We start from the raw sequence: 15,525 nt of genomic DNA, 5'->3' as shown, positions 1-15,525 counted from the left end.
TAAAACAGATAAGAGGTTGATTCTGTAAAAAATTGGCAGAGATGAACAACGACCTGCTTGTACACATAATAACATACAAATGATAAAATAATACAAATAAAATGTTCAGCGCTCCAAAATAGAGCATGTGCATCCTGTGACTCAACACAAAAGCACACAAAAAGTCCTTCACAGAAAGAGCAACTATGCACTCACACCGTTTTCATTGGTTACCTCACTGAACCCCACACCTCCAACGTGATGCACGCGCATTCACACAGCGGAAATGTCAACGTCAAAATTAGCAAGTGATTCTGTGCCCTTTTCATGCACCAGTTCTCACCTGGTCATCAGCTCACAGGAAGTATATTTCCTGAGATTGCATTTTTTTTTTTTGAATTTGTTGTGGGGGGCTAGAAACTACATAAAAGATGCATGGTAGAATGCACACGTGCATGGTCCCATATAATGTTTATTTAAACACGGCGAATGAAGAGCTGTGCGACCCTATTAAGAATTATTATAAAAACAAGCATCGGCAAACAAAGGGGACAAAGAGCCTCTGCAACCTCAGCTGCAGAGCAGAGGAAGTGTGCTTTCCTGTGTGAGTGTGTGTGTGTCTTCCTATTTCAAGTTCAAGCAGAAGACATCACACCAGTAGTCATGCCAACTAATGGACACATGACAGTTGCTGTGGCAACAATCAGATGTATAAAGTTTCCTGGAGAAACTGATTTGGTGAATGGGAAGAAATTACAGTACACACATAAACACAGGAAAGACAAACAGACACAAACAGGCTCAAAATAAATCAGTCAGCCATAAAGGACTGTTCAAGAGGTAAAAGACAGGCCATGTTCATGTCAATACATAAAAGAACTGTACATCTGCATCGTTTGCATAATGCACACAAAAATGTCAGTTTCTCAAAAGCTCGAATCTGATTGGCTGGATTGTGTTGGGTCACAGCACACTGGTTTTATTCAGACGGGAGAGTTGTGTTTGTAAAGGTACCGGGTACTACAATTTATCAGAGATGAAAACTCTCTTAAAGCAGAAATCAAGAGCAACTAATGTTTCGACAGCACCAACTATTCAAAGCCATCGGAAACATTCTTGTGAGGTTGGAAACTGTGGCATTCTGGGTAAATAAGTTATTTTCGTACCTGGCATGATAACATCAGAGAAGCCCAGCTTCCTGGTGATGGACACCCCACGGGTGAAGAGGATCATATATTCCCTCCTCAACTGGTCGATGTCGCCATGAAGCAGCTGAAGCGCCACTGCCAAGCCTAGAATGAACCACACACACGCAACATTAATTATTAGACGAAAAGAGCTTCAAATCATCTCATTACAAATGATTATTCACCCATTAAATGAACTCGGCTTTCCTCAATGGACTGACATTGAATATTCACAGGTGTTCACCGGAGGCTTCATGAATATTCATTACAAAGCTCTGATTATATTAAATCTCCCTGATATAATAGATAAAGGTCATTTTAGTTGTAATTCTTTGTTGTTTTGATTAACGCTGAAAGGTCTACCAGAAATTTGGCATCCTTTCACCGTGGCTTGCATTTTGGTAAACCACAGAGTCTGCGTCCCCTCTCGGTTCTGCTTTTGAAATACATCTGATGTGTGAAACAGTAAAAATATTCACAAGTAATGCTGACAAAGTAAACGCTATTAAGGTTAAGCTGAAAGCATAAGTTTGATCATGAACCTCATCTAAAAGATAGCGGTTTGGTTTCATGTTGCGTAACCACGTTAAACGATAATAAAGATTATACAGCGCAGGATGTATTTCTCGAAAAATAATCTTCATTAATCACGTAGACAGATTCAGAGCACGTGTGCGGCTTTTGATCCAAACCAGACACCCGTCTACATTTGTTCTCAAGCATGGGCTTAAACCAAACATGATTCATGTGTAGAAAAGAAAGTAGAATTTATATCGTAACATAAAAACAAAAGGCAGATGAAATAAATCCTGGAAAACGGCTCCAAATACTCATGATCGCCTGCTGTGATTTATACATCTGAGTTAAGACAATTGACGTTTATTGACGCATCTCCTTGCCGTTATTCAGCATCTAAAAGATGTAGATCTAGTCACACGCTCTTTGCAGATTTCCATCTGCAATCTGTTCTGCTGTACATTTTTCCTCAAATTCTATTCCTCCGGCTGTTAGAAACATGTCGGGCCGAAAAGGAATTTATTAGCAAGCGTGGCTTTATTTATAAGCTGCCTTGAGGGTCCATCCGTGCGTCTTTGCATCTAGAATTATTAACTTCTCGCCGTCATGCAAATTAGTTTTTTGCTGAAAGCCCTGCGTCTGTAAAAGTGTGATATATTGGTGGGATGCAGACACACGCTTTATGCTAGAAATGGGAGAAAATACGATATTCAATTTAGAAGAAAGTAATGTTTGATATTTGTCACACAATATCGATCCGTGTTTTTCTCACTAATAATCATGATTACATTTTTATGACTATTTTACAAAACTCTTTCATCCTTAAAGAGGCTGTCTTTGTCCTGTTATTTTCTATTTTATATGTGAAATAAAACAATGGCCAGCAATACGTTTTTAAAACGAAAACATTTGCACAAATATATAAATGTTGTGACATCTTGATCATGGTCTAGACTAATCCATTTTGTTCAGTGGATCAATATCAACGTTTTGTCTGTCGTCTCACCCGTGTTGGACCCCAAGAGGTTGTATCTGATGTTGACTTTCTTAATGATGTTGTCGTGAATTTGGCTCCATTCGCTCTCTGTATTACATCTGCGAAAAATGAAACTAGAATCAGAAGACGGTTCACTCCCACAATGACACAGATACAAAGAAGCACAATCATATTAACAGCCCCGAGGCTGACAGGGAGCCAGCTGATAATGTGTTTGTGGATGTGGACCAATAAAAGCCCAAGCTGAATAGATCTGTCTGTCATCTAGTGTAAAATAGGTCATTGTGTTGTATCAGTGCTGATTTTATACTCAAGTCAACTGGAAAGTTCTGGATGGTAATATGAAAAGTGTTGTTCCTTATATCTTAGGTTAAGTAAAGGATAAAAACTTCCGGAAATTTAAATTGCGGTGGTCTACTGAATATGATGGTTACCAGGCAACTCAAATGATTCTGACCAAACAGGAAAAGGGAGTCTGAAAACAGGACGTCTAGATTTAACAATCTGATGCTTATGCGATATTTGACTTACGCATAGACCTTTAGCAAGTGGTCATCTTTTGAGTCAGCAGTGAGAAGATCAGCGATGCTGACCACCGCGCAGCCGAACGGACGTCTGTATTGCACATTACATGTGTTTTTCTTCTCTCCTGCACCCATTCTTCCTACATACACAACTCAGTATCGGTTACGTTTTTTGGCATCTATTATAATTTATTGCAAAAACATGACATCACACAAGAGATGCAGCGATACAAGATTTCTCCACCGATACGATTGTTCAAAGTGATATCTGTCCATGCCAATAGTTTTGTGGTTATATCACCCCATTAACTAAATTCTGAAGGTTTAATGAATATTTCTTAACTTTCTGAATGTTATAAATTCATATGATGCTTTTATTGAGCGATACCGATTATTGGCCGATATATCGGTGCATCTCTACATCACACATATTTTACCGATTCGAATGATGTGCACAACAATATACACGTCTTTCCTCAGATCTCCACTACCCAGATCCTAATAGAAACACAAACGAAACTTCATGAAGCATGACAATAATGTACCAGTGTGCTATTAATGAAGAGACTTAATCTTACCACAAAAAGTGTGCACTGTCTCTCAGACTTGTCGGGATACTTGGGCAGACCGTTTTTGTTGAGTTTAACAAAGAACCTTTCACTGTTAAACATAGAGAGAGAGAGAGAGAGCGAGAGAGAGCGAGAGAGAGAGAGAGAGCATTCATTTTAGACATCGAGTTGGAAAATCTCATTTCCATCTGAAAATCTGAAAGGACGGCATTCAATGGTTTTAACATATCATTTACACACCAGATAATTGTGGCAAATTTAGGCTAGGTCTCATAAATAAAATATTGATGCAGAAGAGATGCTGAGATGTTTTGTAAATGTGACATGGTAATACCATCACTTGACACCCCGGTCAACCTTGTGCTTTTGGGCAAGCTTCTTTAGTCCAATTAACTACAGGGTTGTTAAAGACACATTAAGTGAGAGTGAGTGATTGAGTGTGAGGGAGGGATGGATGGATAGAGAGAGTGAGAGAGAGAGCGAGAGAGAGAGAGAGAGAGAGAGAGAGAGAGAGAGCGAGAGCTAGAGAGCGAGCGAGAGATAGAGAGCGAGCGAGCGAGAGCTAGAGAGCAAGCTAGAGATAGAGAGCGAGCAAGAGATAGATAGAGCGAGAGATAGAGAGCGAGTGAGAGATAGAGAGAGATAGAGAGAGAGCGAGAGACACATGACACACACACCAGTCTTTCACCCACAAACCTCATATTCCAGTTATTTGACTTTAGCTGCTTTTCGATAAAAGTACAGCCAATAAACACATCCAAGAACAGAACAAAAGCCGGCTGCTCGGACACACACGAGAGCCAGAGACCGGAAAGGCCTTATAGATTCAATACACAAAGGAAAGATGCATTCATGCACGGACTTGTATTGAAACATCCCTACAGACAAGCGGCACATAATTAACTGAGTATTATTAAAATCCCAGCATCCCGTCAGCACAGCCAGAAACACAAAGCATGACACGCAGCTGCAGGGCCGTGAAGAGGCGTCTGTGGACACTGGGATATTCCTATCAGCAAATATCACCACCTCCTCCCATTTCCACAACGCACACACGCACAGGCGGCTTTCTTCACATCAGAGAGAATTTGATATTTCCTCCTTTGACGCCGGGGATCATAACATGACAAGTTCAAATGGGACACCGATACCTCCCCTTTCCCTCCGGACATGGCTGGATAAATCGACACGACAGAGAAAAGTGATCTCCCCGTACGTCTGAGTAGATAAATTAAATGTGCCACAGAACGGTCCCTTGGGAATGGGGGATAACCAAAAGGCTGTCAATCAACAGTCTGTGTGCATTCTGTGTTGTGCGAAGAAGAGAAAATCAGATAAGAGAAGGATCTGAGAGCAGCGCTCAAATGTCTAAAGGAAAATAAATACAAACAGGGACAGCGATCACTGTCCGTGCAGCGCTAAACCAAACAGACAACAGTCCCTTAAAGGAACAGTTCACCCAAAAATGTATAAGTTTACAACCAAACAGTTCTGTGCCACCATTGGCTACACCATAATAGGAAAAATGTGTTTTAAATCTCTTTGTTCTGTTGAACACAAATGAAGATATTTTGAAGAATGTAGGAAAGCAAACAGTTCTGGGGCACTTTCATTTTTCCCCACAATGGCAGTCAATGGTGGCCAAGAAGTGTTATTCTTCCAAATATCTTCTTTTGTGTTCAACAAAACAAAGAATTTATTTAGATTTGGAACAACTGGAGGGTAAGTAAATGAAGACAGGATTATTATTTTAAATCAATGCTGGTTAAGTAGGGATGGATTTTTATGGGATCCTGGAACAAAATTTTGCTCGGAAAAAATCTTTACATTTGGAAATATTATTTTATTCATTGCCCTCATCAGCGAATCAAATCAGAAATAATTTATTGGAAAAATTTACTTTACACATATTCTCAATGCGAAATGCAATACAATAATTGGGCTAATAAATGTAATATTTATATATAAAAATAAATCACTAAAAAGTTAATTCAATTAACTAAAAGTCACGCAGCCAAGCAGAGACACACTATCCTCAATGTTAACATTTTTCTTCACTGCATGATAGAGACTGAGACAAAGAACAATAAGACAATGTGAGCAAACAAAAGTGCGCAGCTGCAAAGAATGTGATAAACAAGAACACAAACAAACACACACAACAATACTGTCATGGTCTCCAACTGCAGGTGTGCTTACTTTTCTTCCAGGAGTTGCTTATTTTGTCAGGCAAACAAATGAGAAACAAACAAGCTGGATATACCATGACGTCATGATGCAAGTGTTATGCCGGATACAAAAATACAACTTTAACCAAATTAAGACAAATGCATCACAAACAGACTTTTGATTCACAGATCAAGACTTAAAAAAATAGCCGATTGCTTAGATGCTCACCTTAGTGGTTTGTTCTCTCGGCTGTCGTAGATGAAGAAGAAGACCTCCAGTTCTTCACCCAGATTTGAGCTCATCAGACTCTTCATGTGGACGAACAGATGATGCGTGCTGACAGGAGTCGGAGTTTCTTTCTTCCGGTGTCGATGCTCCATCTATCCGCGCAAACAAAGTGACACATCCAAGTCATTTCCAATGGGACCTCTGATATTAAACGCCAAATATCATTTATTAAACAAGCTTGATTCTCAATTAAGATTGTCACATGAAGAATAAATAACCCAGTTATGATTCATAGTGTGCAGATATCAAATACAAGTCTCTCTTTTCAGCGAGTAAATATTTAATAATTATATAAAATATTGTTAATGGACATTCAGTAAACAACGCTGGAAGTTTAAAGGGAGATAGAGTTTCTGAAATGCACAGTATTCACACTCTTTCTTGAGGACACGTGAACTTGCGTGATGTGAAAGGTTAAAAGGTCAATGAAGCGGTACATATATTCCTGTGTCGGTTTGGGTGTGAAGAGAAGTGATATTTCAAATAGTGGCATTGCGTATAAAGAGCTCTTTCCGCATTGCCAGATGGCGTGGGAGACAGATGCCAAAGAGAAACTGGTACAACATGCCGCTATCAACACCAAGGTCAAGGTTTCAACTCCCAGGGAAAACACACAATAATATAAAAGTGATGTTGTAATTTAAGATGATTTAGATAAAACAGAAAATGTAGTATTCACAGAACATAAAGGGCCAAAGCACACGGAAAACAGTGTCAAAGTTGACATTATCGGATGCTTATTTAGAAGCGTGAATGCCTTCTCTCATGTTAAAGGAACTGTGCACCCAAAAATTTAAATGTACGCACCCTCGAGAAATCTGTGTCAATTTCTGACAAGCTCAAAAAAAGATATTTGGAAGAATGCTTGTAACCAAACAGTTCTTGGCCACCATTGCTTTATAATTGTATTTGTTCTGTTGAACAGAAAAGAAGAAACTTTGAAGAATGAACCACTCTTTGTCTAACATTGTCGTTTTTCCTACTATGGTAGTCATAATGGGCAAAACTGTTCGGTTACATTCTTCCAAATATCTCTCTCTGTGTTTATCAGAATAAAGAAATGTATACAGATTGGAACAACATGAGGGTGAGCACATGATGACATGATGTAACATTTTGTGTGAACTGTCCCTTTAACTAACGTAACTGAAGTGTTGGTTGATACACTACAGATAGTCACAATCTCATTCATCGTCAGTTCCTGGCTCTGTTTTCCCCTCTTCATCTCTTACTTTTTGCCTCACACACCCACACAAACACATTGTGATGTGCGGTCTGATTCCTCCACACTAATTAAAGACTGTGTGACCTGATTCACCACCACATTATTCATCAAAACAAGTCGTTTGCGTCACACGCACACACACAGAAGCCCGTGCTGTTGTTCCTACAATTCAATCACCGCTAAACCAAATGCATCTCAGCGCAAAATAACCCAAATAAATCAATAACTGTTGCCTAAATATTTCCTTTTCCCCAGCAAAGTCATTCATCACAAAAGAAAATCATTTTAAAAGCTCTTCGAAAGTTTCATGGGTGCTGCTTCTTCGTCTCTTTTTGTCTGTAAGTAAATTACATGTTGAAAACACCCCGCCGCACGCTCAGCAGACCGCTCAGGGTGCGGTAACCGTGTCTGTTGGCCGAGGGTTATTACATTACATTACCCAGCGTGAAGGGGCACACCAGGTCACGTTTAGCGAGGGAAACGCTTCCATGTGCTCCTTACAAACTCAATTACATCACAGCGGAGACTCCCCGCTGTCAACAACCCCTGCGGCCGGAAGCCCGCGCTACCACATCGATGGCGGTAATTTTCTGAGTTGTATCTTGTCAGCGCTGTCGGGAATTACTGTCATTGTCCCCCGGGGGCCTGTTACTCGAGACGACTGAAGCGTGCGGGGCTTTTCATTACGTTTCACGGAACGGGATCAAGTGGCTGAATTGAAGATGGAGAGAAATCGTTTTGGGACGATAAACCTCGAGTGAGGAAAGAACGTGGTTGCCGTGGTAACGTACCAGGCGGTAGAGCTCCGTCACGCTGATTTCTTCGGGGTCCACCATGCTGAACTCTTTCCGAGGGACCAGATCCAAACACAGCTGCCTGAAAGCAGAGAAGCACAAACAATCACGATCAGAGCGACGTAACGTGATAACGGGCCAATCAGAACACAGTGACATAATCTCAGCCAATGAGAACGGCGAGACCAAGTTACAGCCAATCAGAAACAGCGCGACAGGTTCACAGCCAAACACCACGACGTGTTCAGACGTCTCATCAACATCGATCACAACCAAAACGAACGTCATGACATGATCGCATGATTCTCAGCAACCAGAATGCCGTGACATGTTAACACCCAATCAGAACGATGTGATGTGATGACAGCCAACCAGAACAGTGAGACACTTATAACCAATCAGAACGATATGGGGGCATCACAATCAACGACTTGACGCAAGGTTTTCTGGGAATGGAGCAAAATATTTTGATTGACGCGATCGTGGCTGGTTTTCTCAAAGACTTAAGATTGACTTTTCTAATGCTCGTGGCTAACAACGTAACGCTACTTACTCGTTGCCCCAATCCAGACGTGCCGTGATGTGCTGTTTGACGTCCCTCATGCGGTCGTGAGTCAGGTGACCCACCAAAACCTGCCGTCTCAGGTCCAGAATCTCATTCATCACGTGCCACAGTCTATGAAACAGATCTCCTTCGTTTTTCTACGGGGGATAAGAAATGTACACGTTAAAGCTTTAACAAGAAATCATAGCTGTACCACTGAAAAATAATGAGAAGGTTTCTAAATAATTGAAAGTATAGTTTGTGCACACAGCCGACATCTGTCTGTGGGCGGACCGCTGTGTTTACAGCAATATTTACCACGTAGAGTTGCTTCCACATGGCACCCCAGTCCCTGAGGGTGGACGTCATTTCGGTGATGACAGAGTCTTCTGTTGGAACCACCATCTCAAACTGCCTATGGGTGAGATGGAAGGGAAACAGATAGGAGAACCTTAATGGTTGTGCTATCTTTATGCTGATCGCTAGGCAGAGGAAGACTGGGGGCAGAAGGTTTGACGGATCTTTTTGTCCAGTACTTTTACGGTACAGTCACAATAAGACGCTTGGGCCGTGACGGAAGATGAAAAAGAATCAGAACAAACAAACAGAAATGTGAATGTATGCAACTTCATTCGCAGGTGCTGCAAATGTTTTATTAACAAACTAAATTAAAGATGTTGTTCACCTAAAAAATAGGAATAGAGTTTTAAGATTTAATAGAATGGAAAGAGTGAAAGAATGAAAACATCTTCTTTGATTTTCCACAAAAATAAATAAATAAATTCTTCATATATTTATTGGATTAAACCGTGTAACTGTGGTGCTAAATAAATATTGTGGTAATATTTATTTTTATGTTGCATCAATGTTTTATATAAGCTCAAGTTAATTTGGGCTCATTAACTACTAATATATATATCGGTATTTTGTAAATAAACAAAAACTACACAAATTCTCACATAAAAAAAAATTAAAGTTGTCATCGTCAGAAAATTCGAGAAATTTCAATAGCATAGGAAAGGTGGGATGAAGCTATGATGGGTGACTACGGGTGATTGTAAAAACAATCAAATGTACACTTCTGAAGTTATGGAAGACTCAACTTTCAAGTGTTATGTTAAATTGTGTGTTTATAGCTCAGTGTTATCTCAGTGTTATACCAGTACTTAAAACTCCGAGTAATAAAACAGAAATGTATAAATGTGTGAAAACACTTTTTAGGTTTTTGTTGGTTGAGTTGATGAAAAAAAAGAATGTGATTTTCGTATTTAGCATGTTAAACTTCATAAAGAAACGTAAGCGAAAGACAACTAAATAATCCTTAAGTTTGGGATACCATTGTGACCTGTCACTTATTGACCTCTCGCTTTAACTCACCCCTTATTCTTGATATGAGCATTCTTCAGGTGGATGTAGCTGCATGGAAAAATCCCCTTAAAAAACAGAAAGAAAGAAAAACAATTCTTTGTGTACATATGGTAATGAAATGGGAGGTAACACAATTATCACTTGGCAATGAAGCGCAACAAAACAAGTGTGAATAATTCTAATAATAATCAAAAGAGCAGATTAAGAGAGAAAGCTTTTATCTGACAGCTTTACCTGTCTGTGTTGCCTCATTTTATATAAACTGAAAATAGCTTCTCGGCACACTCAACAAAAGACAAAGAGACTGTGGCTTACCTTCGAATTTGGGTTCTTGAGGACGAACCCTCTATACCAGCCTGAAACACAAAACATAAATGAGACTTTCATCTTAATGTGGGGCGAATGTGTCTTTCAGCTGAGCTGGAATATTTAAATGGACAAAAATGTTATTTAACAAAAAAGGCTTATGTTTTAATTCAATTAAAAGATTTGTAATTCTTATGTTAAGAAACAAGGCGAATTCAATGTGTGTATGTCCAAGTACATGAATTATATAACTAAGTATTTGTTAAATAATGGTATTATTTGTAATAATTATATAGCATATTTAACACAAAAAAAACAAATAAATACAATATATATATAATATAATATATTTTATAAACAATCGCTAACTTAAAAGTATTTGTAAAATAATGTTATGGATCATACATTATTATTTTTATGAATCATATAGCACATTAAACTAATACATATAAATTAATAAATACAATTAAATAATGATTTGCATAATATATAATTATAATGAACGAACAGCTCAGTATCTTGAAAGTTTTTTTTAATTAATTTTATTTGATGTAATGTATACAATATAATAAATATTGTGTAAAAGTATTTATGTAATTGATACAATATAATAAACAGCTCATTAACTTAAAATTATTTGTAAGTGAATGTAATAATAATACATTTTTATATTATATATTAATTATATAGCATATTTAACACACATAAATAACTAAAGCATGCATATTACATATTGTACTGTACATGCATATTATAATACATACAGTGTAATACGGAGCTCGCTAACTGAAAAAAACAGGAAATGTTTGCACCAAAGAACATAGAGGAGTGTATCTTCAAAGTGTGGAAACAGGAAATGAAGGAAAGCCTGAGCCGAATAGAGGTCACAAAAACGACCAGCGCAGAGAATCGAATCCTCCGGCATGCTACACAATGAGAGGAACAAGGGGCTGCACAGGTGTCTAGTAGTTTTTCTAAAAATCACACCCAAGTGTCATTTCCCACACAACTCACAGCCTTGTGGGATAAAACAAAATCGATAACTTGCCTTCACATTTCTCCAGCATCTGCACGGTGTCTCCGATCTCCAGAGGCAAGCCATGCTGCACCGTCCCCCGGAAACTGGCCAGAACTGAAACCAGAAACACATTCATCACATTGCAATTTACATTTTCAAGTCAACATAGCTTGACCTCTAGGGTAGTGGCGCACTTAAAGGATGTCCAGTCCACCTTTTTATCACCCTAAATGTTTTGGGACATGGCATTGGTGCGGTGGAGAGGTTGAATAAAAGTTGAAATAAAAGGTATATAATATAATAAGCCTTGTATAAAAGGCGCATCTGAGGAGACTAATGGTACCGCCGCTCAAAAACGCATGTTTGCAGAACCTTTGATGTAAATGCAGACAAAGACAATGAGAGCAAAACAGAAATGAAACGTCTCGGAAGACATGACGACAGAAAAAAAGAAAAAAAAAGAGATATGCAAGTAGAAAAGGGAAGTGACAATCAGTGTTTTATTTTGAGGCAGAGATTGTGTAAAACAGAAAGAAAAGCAATTGAGAAGACGGCTCTCGAAACGCATTCTAATGATGTCATCATTGCCCTCTCCGCTCCGACGGGATTATGGGATAGGTGAGTTAAATCAGGTTATGAAATGGAGAGATGATTTCCACTGGCTGGATTTATGAAGTGGATTTTACAGACCCACACAGAAGCTCTGACCCAGTTGAGAACTTCAGCGAGGGTGTGTGTGGCAAGACTCGAAAAAATGATGTACACCTTTCCAGACACACAAATATATGGGCAACATTAGTTGTGTTTGCTAAGGGAAACATGGCTATTATTATCTCTCACGGGGATTTAAAGAAACTGCTAACCCACTGTTTTCATTTGAAAAGAAAACATTACTTAATTGTAAAAAAGATTCCCATCAATATTTGCAAACGGCTACAGAATAACATTGACACATCGATCAGACAATGTCGTAGAAAATCGCCTGTCAAAGACCAAACAGCGACACATTAAAACTCCCTCCGATAAAACAACTTGGAACTTTTTTTCCAGTGTATATGGCTTTTTAGATTCGTCCCTGAGTTGATTCATTTCTACATTTCCAAAATTCTGTCACTGGTTTCTGAAGAGCAGCTGTACCGTCACCGATTTGACTTTGAAATTCGGAAGCCAAAATAACAAAGTAGGTCCAATGAATAAATTATACAATCCGAAGCATAATAAATCATTCATATCGAAGGTTGAATCCTCGACAGCGTTCCAATCTTCAACAAACTTTTTCGTTCGATAGAGGACAACGATAAAATGCAAGAATGAAGAGAGAGAACTTGTCCATGCACGATATAAGCAAATGAAATGAACACAAACACACTAACACACCATTCGGGTAACTAGAGGTGATCACATTACTGTAAAACAAAATCCATATTTCTCAAATACTCAAATATAGATTAACCCCAAAGATGAAGGATGATTAGGATATACATGCAATCTGCTATTGGGACCCAGTCCAACCGGGCCTCCAAAATCATCTATAATCTGTAAACAACAGAGAAAAACGCTCCAGAGAATCTCTTTGATGTATTTACATGTCACCGATCATGAGGAACTGAGTATTTTTGATGGTTATACATCAGTGATGGTTCTGCACGGATGAGTGACGGTATAGGATGTCTACGGCCAATTCTATTACATAATATTCAACTACAATTCTGCATCAAGTGTAACTAAATTCAAAAACCCGGTAAAAGCAACTTCGATTCAAACTAACAGTGTAGAAAAGTGAAATAAATTCAATAAAACACCACGTTCAGACCTTTGTAGGGCGACACAGACCTGACACAGACCTGAGACGGTGAGCCTCATCCCTTCAGAGAGCGAGGGAGAATGCAATCGAGAAGTCAAAGCAAGACTCCGTTTGTGTGGATTAACCCGAACATCGGGTTTAGGTCTGAAGGGAAAGTGATGCTACAGTCGGGGAGTCTAAGCTCCTTACGGGCTGATGGAGAGCTCAGAATGATGGCTGTGACATGGTGACTCAAATTTTGGAATTCTGGAAAACAGAGATCTTAAAGATTTGTTGTATAGAGTGTGGACTGAATCAAACGTTTTGGAGTCTAAACAACTGTTGAGATGCTCGTCTCAGATTGTTTGTGCACTTTCTTTGAATAACTAAATGTTTTGAGAAACAACATACTTTGAAGGATTTCTGTGAATCAAAATGCACATTTTATTCACATTATATATGTATTCACAATACATTTCCCTATTAAACTTAAAATTGTACTGTAGCCTATATTTAAAGTGCCTCAAAATAAAAAAATTGTTATTATTTACACGCCCTCTTGTCATTTCAAACCTGTACGACTTTCTTTTTTCTGCAGAACACAAAAGAAGATCTTGTTAAAAATGTTGATAACATTAAACCGTTGGTATTAACTTGCATTGGTTTGGTGTCCATACAATATAAGTCAATGGGTACAAACATTTTGGGGTTACCAACATTCTTCAGGATATATTATTTTGTTTCGCAGAAGAAGTGATAGAGGTTTAAAATGACAAAAGCTTGAGTAAAATAAGTCAACATTTTTATTTGAAAGGTGAACTATTCCTTTAATATGTTGTGTATAAGCAGGTGGCCACCCTGGCCTGAATGTATAAATATGCCATTATGACACTAGTTTAAAGCCTTGTTGATTAAAATCTCAGCTATTGAGAATATTTAAACGCAGTTAACCGGTTCAAAAGGATCCTAATGTGTTTTTAACCCAAGTGAAATACTTGTGATCCAACAATGATCCTGACAGCGAATCAACCTCTATTCATTCATTATTCATGACCACATTAAAATGCAAATCTACACAGGATTCGGGGCCGTCCATAACCAAAACAGTGAATGAATTATTAACACAATATTTAGCTCTAAACATTCCAAGCGTTCTGTAGCGCAGCATCAATAAAATATGCAGAGAGTGGGAATATGAGAGGATTCAAAAGTTGTTAAACAATTAGACGCTTGAGCACAAAAACATGAGATTTTTTTAAATACAAAACAGTATTTAGGGCACGAAACCACCTGCGATATTATCAGGCGATTACGCTTTATAGACTGCAAGGCTTAGGAGACCTCGTACCCCGCAATTATTATTCAGAAATCTAAACCCGCAATCTTCACATCTGCACTTCATGCCCTAAATGTTCTTCCAGATACAAAATAGAAAACCTCTCCAGCTTTCCTTTCTTAGCAATGTAGAGCATCGCACCACAGCCCTGGTGAGCTCTAGCGCACTGATGTACTGAATCCATCAGCAGTCCAAACCAGCGATTCATCTGCGCTACATAACAGGAGCTCAGGGTTCCTTGGCACATCTCATGGTACGGCCGTGCCAATGAAGCGGTCGCTGTGGAAATCATTCACTACCGCAGCTGCTAGTAGAGAGAGACTCTGTCCGTGGTGATGTGAATGCGAGTGAAGGGTCCGTGTACTGACAGAGAGCAGGACTCTTAAATCATGAGCTTGTTTAGATGTCCAGAACGTGCTCGACCCGCGACGGCCCACAAGACGTGAGGCTAATTGCAAAGCACAAGTGGCGAAATTAAAACGTCGATAAGTGAAAAACAGCTACAAGCAGGTTAACACGGATGAGGTCGAGTACAAATTGCTCTGTGTGACCGAATAGGTGAAATAAAGACATGCAGAGCACAAAGCGGACAGTTTTCCAAGAATCATTACTTTTATGAGATTTACCACCTCACAGCTTCCAGACAACACCTGAAGATACACTATTACACGTCTATAATAGTTAACAGAGCCACACATCTCTCCTCCTTCCGTTCATGTGAGCGAACCGTCACTCAAGGATGTTGTGCGCTCTCATCCCATTGTGCTTGTGTCATTTAGGGGCCTGAATGTATAGATTTTGCTCTGGCGGTTTATCAGAGATAAATGAAACTGGTATGCCTGACGCCTGTGGTCCAGATATCTAAAGGTCAAAAAAAAGATATAGGGGTTCACAAAGAGAATCAAACGGAGACAGACGGGTG

The 15,525-nt window shown here is 39.1% G+C and overlaps 1 protein-coding gene across 4 annotated transcripts in view; it reads right to left on the bottom strand.

Annotated features, from left to right (window-relative positions):
* dock4b (dedicator of cytokinesis 4b) overlaps positions 1 to 15,525 on the bottom strand; it is a 55,657-nt gene that overhangs the window by 26,414 nt on the left and 13,718 nt on the right. For all 4 annotated transcript variants that reach the window (XM_056748079.1, XM_056748080.1, XM_056748081.1 and 1 more), the window contains exons 2-13: positions 11,515 to 11,598; positions 10,476 to 10,516; positions 10,170 to 10,225; positions 9,111 to 9,207; positions 8,802 to 8,950; positions 8,246 to 8,330; positions 6,170 to 6,321; positions 3,782 to 3,863; positions 3,641 to 3,701; positions 3,211 to 3,343; positions 2,689 to 2,777; positions 1,146 to 1,271 (exon numbers count right to left, since the gene is read on the bottom strand). In XM_056748079.1, coding sequence (XP_056604057.1) covers positions 1,146 to 1,271; positions 2,689 to 2,777; positions 3,211 to 3,343; positions 3,641 to 3,701; positions 3,782 to 3,863; positions 6,170 to 6,321; positions 8,246 to 8,330; positions 8,802 to 8,950; positions 9,111 to 9,207; positions 10,170 to 10,225; positions 10,476 to 10,516; positions 11,515 to 11,598 — 1,155 coding nt within the window. The remainder of the gene's footprint in view (positions 1 to 1,145; positions 1,272 to 2,688; positions 2,778 to 3,210; positions 3,344 to 3,640; positions 3,702 to 3,781; positions 3,864 to 6,169; positions 6,322 to 8,245; positions 8,331 to 8,801; positions 8,951 to 9,110; positions 9,208 to 10,169; positions 10,226 to 10,475; positions 10,517 to 11,514; positions 11,599 to 15,525) is intronic.

This window comes from Triplophysa dalaica, chromosome 5, assembly GCF_015846415.1.
Source record: "Triplophysa dalaica isolate WHDGS20190420 chromosome 5, ASM1584641v1, whole genome shotgun sequence".
Classification (NCBI taxonomy): Eukaryota; Metazoa; Chordata; class Actinopteri; order Cypriniformes; family Nemacheilidae; genus Triplophysa; species Triplophysa dalaica.
This window is presented reverse-complemented; position numbering and strand designations above follow the sequence as displayed.